This window comes from Chiloscyllium plagiosum, chromosome 8 (assembly GCF_004010195.1).
Source record: "Chiloscyllium plagiosum isolate BGI_BamShark_2017 chromosome 8, ASM401019v2, whole genome shotgun sequence".
In the NCBI taxonomy this organism is placed as follows: domain Eukaryota; kingdom Metazoa; phylum Chordata; class Chondrichthyes; order Orectolobiformes; family Hemiscylliidae; genus Chiloscyllium; species Chiloscyllium plagiosum.
In genome coordinates this window covers 93,657,049-93,667,069 of record NC_057717.1, presented here as the reverse complement: position 1 = coordinate 93,667,069, position 10,021 = coordinate 93,657,049, and the positions used below count along the sequence as shown (strand labels likewise).

The following is a 10,021-nucleotide window of genomic DNA, read 5'->3' as shown; positions in this document are numbered from 1 at the left end:
CCCCACCCTCCTCTAGCTTATCTCTCCACGCTCCAGGCTCACTGCCTTTATTCCTGATGAAGGGCTTTTGCCCAAAACGTCGATTTCGAAGCTCCTTGGATGCTGCCTGAACTGCTGTGCTCTTCCAGCACCACTAATCCAGAATCTGGTTTCCAGCATCTAAAGTCATTGTTTTTACCTCATAGATTGTTAATAGTTGACACCCCATTTATGAGCCCTGTGGCATCTAATGTTGTCGACTCAAAGAAAATGCCCAGTTATCTCTCTCTGCTTCCAAACAGATAATGAGCACTTTGTCAATGCTAATATGTTACCATTCACACCAAAGCTCTTGTGTTATAACAGTAGCATTTTACCAAATGCATTTTGGAAATCAGTGTACAAATCCTCAAAAAACTCCAACAAATTAGTTAAAACATGATTTCCTTTTGACAATACCATGTGGATTCTGCCTGATCAAATTATGACTTTCTAAGCATCCTGCTATAACCTCCTTTAAAATTGAATCTAGTGCATAAGTCAAAATGACTACATTGAGTTTACATGTCCAGGGATTATTAGCTGTGTATTGTATTTCTTCTTGTAAGGTGAGGGTCCAGTGCAAGAAATGGTTTTCCATGCTATTCAGAACAAAGAGAATTGTCTCACCCAAGAATAAAGCTGCAATCATGCCAAAGAATACCAGGGCGGTAAGTGGTTTTACTTGACCTCTATTCATGTTCGACTGACAGCACATTGGTTGATGCCCACTGTTGTGTAGTTGGCTAAGTCAAATGCTTGCTGAAAATGTGTTGCTGGGAAAGCGCAGCAGGTCAGGCAGCATCCAGGGAACATGTTCGACTGACAGCACATTGGTTGATGCCCACTGTTGTGTAGTTGGCTAAGTCAAATGCTTGCTGAAAATGTGTTGCTGGGAAAGCGCAGCAGGTCAGGCAGCATCCAGGGAACAGGAGAATCGACGTTTCGGGCATAAGCCCTTCAGGAGAAGGGCTTATGCCCGAAACGTCGATTCTCCTGTTCCCTGGATGCTGCCTGACCTGCTGCGCTTTTCCAGCAACACATTTTCATCTCTGATCTCCAGCATCTGCAGACCTCACTTTCTCCTCAAATAAGTCACATGCTTCAATGTTGGATTATTGGGCTGATATTCCACCCTGGTGTAAATGTCCAGAAAAGAATGGGTAGAAATGCAACAAAAACACATCATGAAATTTGGTGCTGTCACAGAATATGCTCTTCATATGCCTTGCCTAAAATTGTCCTGTTGAAGCCAGGAAAATAACAGTGAGGAGAACAGGTAGTAGATTTGATGCTGTCACTGTCCAAGATCAAATGGCATTTTAGGGATTCTGTTTCTAATTGATCTCCATCTCCCTTTGGCAGTCATGTGTCACTTTGGTAACAGCCAGTAGATGGGCTGTCACATCTGAGCCTGATTCTGTTCACGTGTATTGCTAGCAAGTGTCACTGGATAGCAGAGACCCTTACTAGTATTTCTCTTTGCTAATCCAGAAGGCCGTTTGTCATCCAGTTTGCCTCAAAATGAAGCTGAGACTATTCTAATCAGCGTGGCTGAAATGAACTCATCTGAACCATCAGAGGACCCTGCACTTTTGCATTTTTGACAGAAAGTAACTCACTGAATGCAATCATAAAAATTTATTTTTCATTTTGTTGTAGAGCTCAGTGTAATGATGAACCTGCTCTTGTCACACACTGTGTGGGATAGACCTGACGGATGAAGAAGTGAAGACCATTAGCTTTGCTGCAATGATGTGGATAGACTTTTGATAGCTACTTGAATTGACTGGTGTTTGTGCCAAGGACCACGCACACATCAGACAAGAATTTCATTTCTGGCAACAGATGCATTGAACTACCACCCTCTGCAAACTCCCACTCCAAATTTAATGTTATCATGACTAGTGATTAGTACTTGGCCATTCCTTAGTCATCACCGTTCAAATTTTAAAATTTCCATGAGCTAAAAATGGGAATTTTTTTCTCATTTGGGAAAACCTTCAGTGCCTGGACTGCAGAGGTTCAGGTAGGTGGCCCATTACGTGTTTCTGAAGACAATAATTGCTAAGAACATCCGCAGCTCATGAAAAATATTGAAATGTTACACATTACTGTACACATCCTTAACTGTGATGCGTGCTCGGTAGAAGTACTGAAACTGGGACAACAGTAAACAAGAATGAACATTTCTCCTGAACCTGCCCTAGACTATGGCTCAGTTTGTCATCTCGTTAACCTCTGAGTGAGAAACCATGACTTCCAGCCTAGTTCCTACACCCACCCACATTACAGTGCCCTTGTATCTGTAAAACTAAAACCTTTGCCTCTCTGTTCAGGTGAACATCAAGAAACTATCAGAGGAAGATGTAGCAATTGTGGAGAAACAGCTTTCATGGAATTCCTACAGTGTGGAAGCAGGCCATTTGGCCCATCAAGTCCACACTGACCCTCTGAAGAGCATCTCACCCAGATCTTGTAACCCCACACTTCCCATAGCTAACCCAACTAACCTACACATCCCTGGATACTATGGGCAATCCACCTAATCCGTACATCTTTGGGTTGTGGGAAGAAATCAGGCCATCTGGAGGAAACCTATGAGGACACAAGGAAAATATGCAAACTCCAGAGACAGTCACCTGAGGCTGACATCAAACTCTGGTCCCTGATGCTGTAAAGTAGCAGTGCTAACCATTGAGCCACTGTACCACCCCTGTGATTTATGAGACCTTGTACAGGAATCACTAGAAACTAGTGGTCAGGTAGAAAAAAAAAATCCAAAAGGCTAATTAAATCATTAGAATCCCTACAGTGTGGAAACAGGCCTTTCAGCCCAACAAGTCCGTGTTGTTCTTTTCATCAAGAGGACTGGAATACAGAATGAAGTGAATCTGCCTATCTGTTTTTACTTATTGGTTTGGTTCAAATATATGGGCAAGGTGATGCGGTGCTCTGCCATTGCTTTCTGTAGGATGGCAGAGCAGGAGGCTTTCTCACTCTTACCGCTGACTGTAAACCTGATTGGAAGGATTCATTGGCTTATAACCTATTTGGCCACATTATGGACGCAATAGCTTTGGGCTTATGGTCAGCAAATTCTGGCATGGGATTTGAACATTAAGTTTCTGGTTCAGAGGTAGGGTCAACTACCTCTGGGCCACAGAACCTCTTGAGATTCAGTGCAGCTGTATACCTTCCTGGTGAGTCACCATCTAGAGAACCACATTCAGTTCAGGGAAGCATCCTGGTTTTGAAGTACTAGAGTTTGGAGTCCCGCGAAGGATACTGTAGTTTAAATGGATTTCATCGGATAGATTAGGAGAATCAATTTCTGCTCATCATTGGATGAAGAGTGGAGAGTCCAGAACAAGGGAACACAACTATATTGTTGAGAACATAGAACAGTACAGGGAAAAAATGAGTTCTGCAGATGCTGGAGATCAGAGTTGAGAGTGTGGTGCTGAAAAAGCACAGCAGGTCAGGCAGCATCCAAGGAGCAGGAGAATCAATATTTCGGGCATATGCCCTTCATCAAGAATGAGGCTTATGCCTGAAACATTGATTCTCCTGCTCCTCTGATGCTGCCTGACCTGCTGTGCTTTTCCAGCATCACATTCTCAACCCAGAACAGTACAGCAAAGTACAGGCCCTTTGGCCCATGATGTTGTGCCGAGCATTTATCTTAATCAAATATCAACTCCCTAACCTACATGCCCCTCAATTTACTGTCGTCCATGTGCTTGTCTAGCAGTTGCTTAAATGTTCTTAATGTCTCTGATTCTACTACCACTGCTGGCAGTGCATTCCATGCACCCACCACTCTCAGCGTGAAGAACCTACCTCTAACATCTCCCCTATATCTTCCTCCAATCATCTTAAAATGACCCCTCGTGACAAACATTTCTGCCCTAGGGTAAATCTCTGGCTATCTACTCTATCTATTCCTGTCATTACCTTGTACACCTCTATCAAGTTACCTCTCTTCCTTCTTCTCTCCAGTATGAAAAGTCTGAGCTCACTCAACCTTTCTTCATAAGACAAGCCCTCCAATGCAGACAGCATCCTGGTAAATCTCCTCTGTACCCTCTCTAAAGCATCTACATCCTTTCTATAATGAGACGACCAGAACTGGATATAATATTCCAAGTGTGGTCTAACCAGCGTTTTATAGAGCTGCAGCAAAACTTTGCAGCTGTTAAACTCAATCCTGCTGTTAATGAAAGCCAACACTCCATACCCCTTCTTAACAACCCAATCAACTGGATGGCAACTTTGAGGGATCTATGTACATGGACCCAAAGACCCCGCTGTTCCTCCACACTGGCAAGAATCATGTCTTTAACCTGTATTCAGCATTCAAATTCGACCTTCCAAAATGAATCACTTCGCATTTATCCAGGTTGAACTCCATCTGTCACTTCTCAGCACAGCTCTGCATCCTGTCAATGTCATGTAGCCTGCAACAGCCTTCAACAATATCTACAACATCACTGACCTTTGTGTCATTGGCAAATGTACCAAACCACCCTTCTACTTCATTCAAATCATTTATAAAAGCTACAAAGAACAGAGGTCCAAGAACAAGCCCCTCACAAAGCCATGCTATCTTTAATCAAGTTATGTTTTTTACAAATAGTCATCAATTCTATTTCTCAGAATCCTTTCCAGTACCTTGCTTACCACAGATATAAGACTGACTGGTCTATAATTCCCAGGGATTTCCCTATTCCTTTCTTGAACAGAGGAATTACATTCGCCTCCCTCCAATCAGCCAGTACTACTCCCATGGAGAGTGAGGATGCAAACACCATCACCAGAGGCGCAGCAATCTCATTCCTCACTTCCTGTAGTAAAGATATATCTGGTCTGTCCCTGGGGACTTATCTATCTTGATGCTTCCTGGAATTTCCAGCATCCACCTACTTAATATCAAGCTGTTCAAGCCTATTAACCTGATCCATGGTGTTCTCACCATCAACAAGGTCTCTCTCTCCAGTGAATACTGAAGCAAAAAAACTCATTTAGGGCCTCCCCTATCTCTTCAGACTCCAGACATACATTCCATCCACTATTCCTGATTGGCCGTACCCTCTCTCTGATCATTCTCTTATTCTTCACGTCCATGCAGAATGCTTTTAGGTTTTCCCTAATCCTTCCTGCCAAGGCTTTTTTGTGCCCCCTCCTAGCTGTCCTCAGTCCATTTTTGAGTTCTGTGAAAGCTACCCTGTCATCCTCTAAAGCTGTGCCAGATCCTTGCTACCTCAACCTTAAGGAAGCTTCCTTCTTCCTTTTGCCAAGAAGCTCCTTGCTTTTGTCATTCAAGGCTCCTTCGCCTTACCATTCCTTGCCTGTCTCATTAGGACAAAGTTATCCAACACTCGCAATAAGTGCTCCTTAAACAGCCTCCACATTTCTGATGTGCCTTTCCCATAGAACATTTGTTCCCAACTTATGCACCACAGTTTGTGTTTGGTTGTTTCAGTGAGGTATTAGAGAGCAGTTCTTCACACAAAGGGTAATGGAAAACTGGCACTCTTACTTCCCAAAAAATGCTGGATGATGAGGATCAAATGAAATTTTTAAGAACTGATAATGATGGAGTTTTATTAGAAAAGGGTTTCAAAAGATGCAAATGAAGGAGAGCAAATGAAATTAGCATAAAGCTCAGCCTCAAAATAATGGACTGGCAGTACAGACTTTAAGTGGTTGGAAGACTCACTCATGCTGCTATGAATTAATTTACTGCCATGGCCAACCACACCTATTTGTCATTAATGATAAAACAGACATTCATCTTATTTCCTGTGTGTGAGGTCTTTTTATGCGCAATGGAGTGCTTCCTTTGTAAATGTGAGAAACCACAACCCAACCCATCATGGAGTGTTGAGGGCATAGATAGAACATGCTTTGTAAATGCAAATTCTCTCTCTTTACAGTGGATCTTGCTATGTCTTTAAGCAGCTGTCACATTTGCCTGCAGAGTAATAGTTAACAGACTCTGAAAATCATTAATTGTTTATGAGATCTTGAATTGCAATGAGTTGTTGTGTAAAAAGAAGTGTTTCCTTCATTCAGCTAACAACCAGTGCATTTACAAAAGAAGTTACTAGAATATCCTCTAACACTAGCTGAGATATGATTACATTTAGATTTGCTTTATCTACCCCAACTGGAGACTGTGCTCCTTGTGTTTCTGAATATGGGCAGGTATCAGCATGTGGGCCAGTGAAGTCAGCATCAACAGTGAAATCCATATCCACAGGCTGAGGCACGAGGAAGGGAAGATTCTGGTGGCTGAAACTTATTGAACTGGCGATGAAGTGATGTTATATCCCTTTTAGTTGTGGAGTTGGGAGTCAGCGTAAATGTAACCTTTAAACTTGAATAAACCTCCATTTCCTCAGTATACAGACCTTTATAAGTACTGTGATCCTTGCAATTAGCCATGCAGTCACCATGATATCTGCTCAATAGAAGAGGAATGACTGAATGTTGGCTGAGCTCTGGTTTGGTGCATGCCAGTTTTTTGGCCTGGGAGATCAGTTATAGGATCAGTAATTCCACTGTCAATCATCTGAGTCCCAGGAGTTGCTCAGAGTAGTTTCTATACTCAACCATCATCTACTGCTTCATCATTGACCTACACCTTGTTGTGGAGTAGATATTTTTGAATCACTCTATTCAGACTCATTACTACATGGCTCTGATAGGACTTGAACCCAGGCCTGCTGGCTTAGAATAAGGGACATTGTTACTGTCTCATAAGAACCTTGGCCTACTGCACCTGATCTTCTGAGGCAGTTATCCATCCAAGTACTAGCCAGGCTTGAGTCTGCTTAGCTTCATAGATCAGAGGAGATCTGGCATTTTCAGTCTAGTGTGTAATGAGACATTTCTGGAGCAGGTACAATTTGAACCCAGGTCCTCTGGCTCAACTGGAGACGCTACCACTGCGCCACAAGATCCCTAATCTGTTGTGGAATATCTAAAAACACCCCCAGTGAGTCAGGTAAGAATTTACGACTGTGATGTGAGGAGTTTATTGATAATCAAGATCCACTATTCCATCAGTCATATCATTTATATAAATGTGTTAATGCAATCACCTCTATGGTCACTTGATTCCCTTGTATTCGACTAGTTAGAGTAAAAGACACCTTCACCAGGCTTTTTGAATGAACTCAAAAAATCCATTTATTACAAACAAAATTTAATACTAAAGCCATTGTAAAACTAGTTAACAACTACATTATATACTGTAATTCGAACTATATCCAATTAATCCCTGACAAACACATTCACGAGACTGAAAGCGACTCCAAACTTTGCAATGATGATATTGACAAAGAAACAAAAGGAAAGAGCAATGTTATTGATCCATGGTCACTGATACAAAGGATAATGTTTGATGAACCTTCTCAAATGATGATTCTTTTGGATGCAACAAAATCTGTGATAGCAGATGGCAAATTCTTTGGACCTGGTGTTGATTTTGATGAAAATCCACTTAGAGATCGGTCTTTGAATAAAGGTTCCATGTTATTCTTTTTATTAGGATTGACAAAAGTAGCTCTAATTTTGAATTATTGAACTGTATAATAAAATTCCTAAATTTGTGCAGGAGAGGAGGAGTGAGGGAGCTTTTTGGTTTGCATATAGCTGCTGTTCCTTTTCCAAGTGTTGCTAGCGTGTTGCTAGTCTCTCTGCCCTTCCCCTGGTGTTTGACACACAAACCCAATGCAGCAAGGTTTGCGAGGTAATCACCAACTGCCAGAGTCTCCTCGAAATAGTGCACTATCTCCTGGTGTTTTCCATATAGTCCACAATATTCCCATCAATACAGGTATGTCAATGAGAGAGAAACTCTCAGGTCACTCTGAGAAGCATTTCGACAATTCATAGGATCTCGGCTACATTTTTACAATTTCTTGTGACATTCCTTGTATGATTACTTCATAGACTACAATTATATCATGAATCACATGCTCATGTTTATACTTTATGTTCTTTTCGCTGCCTGTGTGAAAATAAGTTACTGTGTAGCTCACCATTTTGACTTGGGACAATATTGTCATTCATTCACTGTTGCTGGGTCAAAATTCTGAAATTTACCCAAGTCACAGACCGCAGCAATTCACAAAGGTACTTCACTCCCAAGCCTTCTCCAGGGCAGTTACAAATGGACAACAAATACTAGTGTAGCTGGTGATGCCCACATCGCATGAATGAATAATAGTGAAATACTGGCTCACGTTCTGTCATCTCCAACAGGTCTACATGCTATGATGCCCTCAGCTTCCTGTTTCTTTTTGGTCTATTTTCCTGTCATGAAACAGCGATTCCATGTCATGAAAGTCACTAAAATATTTTAGTTTTATTATTGTGAAATTACCTTACCCTTTGATCATTTTTCTTGCTTTTGGAGCTGCGCTATTGACCTATGTCCTGATGAGCATGTTCTGCCTGCAATTTCAGCAAAGCTATACTATAGAAATTTGACTTTAACCTTTATCGTGAGAGCAGAAGTCACATGTTTGCCTGCATTCAGCAAGATCTGAGCAACATTCGAGCATCTCCAAATCTCATGTCAGGAATGTGTTGGAATACTTCCCACTTGCTTGGCTGAGAGCAGCTCCAATAACATTCAAAAATTCAATACCATCCAGGAAAATAGTAGCCCATTTGCTTGCCACATTCCAATTCAACTGTCAATCTTTCACCACTGATGCACAGTGGCAGCAGAGTGTGACATCTTCAATGTGCACTGCAGAAACTCATCCAAAGCTCCTCCAACAGCACCTTTGAAATCCGTGACCTCTCCTATCTAGGGCAGTCGATATGTAAGAACATCACCATCTGCATGCTCCAATATAAATCACACCGCACCCTGAGTTGAAATAAAAGGAAGTTAATTCTAATAAGTGTAAGGTGATGCATTTTGGAGATCTAATAACCGAAAGAAATTGGCAGTGAATGGTGGGACCCTCTGGAGGATTGAAGAACAAAGGGAGCTTCTTGTACAAGTCCATAGATCCCCGGAAGTGTCTGTACAGGTAGGCAGGCTGGTGAAGGCGGCATTCAGAGGAGGCCATGGAAGATCTGATTGAGTTTGCAAAATTAGGAGAGATAGAGACAGGATAGATTTTAAGAATCTCTTTTCCATTGTAGATGTGTCTAGGACCAGAGGGGATCACTTTAAGGTGAGGAACAAGTGATTTGGAGGAGATCTCAGACAGAATTTTTTTACCTTCATTAGCTGGGACAGAGACTAATGGCGCAAGGTAGTCATAGAGTTAAGAGATGTACAGCACCGAAACAGAATCTTTGGTCCAACTTGTTCATGCCAACCAGATATCCTAAATTAATTTAATCTCTTTTGCCAGCATTTGATCCCTAACCCTCTAAATTGTTTGTATTCATATACCCACCTAGATGTCTTCTAAATGTTGTAATTGTACCAGCCATCATCACTTCCTCTGGCCTTATTAAACTTTATAAAACATTGGTTAGGCCACATATTGTGTGCAGCTCTGGTTGCCACACGTTTGGAAGATTGTGAATATTTTGAAGATGGTGCAGAGAAGATTCACCAAGATGTTGCCTGGGATGCAAAGTCTCATTTATGAGGAGAGACTGAATAGGCTGGGTTTGTTTTTCTTGGAGTGAGAGGAGCATGTGGAAGATCTGATTGAGTTTGCAAAGTTATGAGAGATAGAGACAGGATAGATTTTAAGAATTTCTTTCCCATTGTAGACGTGACTAGGACTAGAGGGAATATGTTAAGGTGAGGAACAAGTGATTTGGAGGAAATCTCAGACGGAATTTTTTTTAAATCTAGAGGGTGGCTCAGTGGTTAGCTCTGCTATTTCATAGTGCCAGGGACGGGGTTCGATTCCTGCCTCGGTTAACTGTCTGTGTGGAGTTTGCAAATTCTCCCAGTGTCTACGTGGGCTTCCTCCGGGTGCTCCGGTTTCCTCCCACATTCCAAAAGATGTGTAGG

The 10,021-nt window shown here is 41.9% G+C and overlaps 1 protein-coding gene across 4 annotated transcripts in view; it reads left to right on the top strand.

The window, feature by feature from the left end:
• Positions 1 to 8,306, top strand: part of LOC122552183 (adhesion G protein-coupled receptor E3-like) — a 58,569-nt gene extending 50,263 nt beyond the window's left edge. For 3 of the 4 annotated variants that reach the window (XM_043694771.1, XM_043694768.1, XM_043694770.1), the window contains exons 18-19: positions 588 to 689; positions 6,229 to 8,306. In XM_043694771.1, coding sequence (XP_043550706.1) covers positions 588 to 689; positions 6,229 to 6,288 — 162 coding nt within the window. In that variant the 3' untranslated portion in view covers positions 6,289 to 8,306. Of the gene's footprint in view, positions 1 to 587; positions 690 to 1,680; positions 2,483 to 6,228 lie in introns of those variants that run through there. The other variant, XM_043694769.1, reaches the window with a different exon arrangement.
• Positions 8,307 to 10,021: the final 1,715 nt, after the last annotated feature.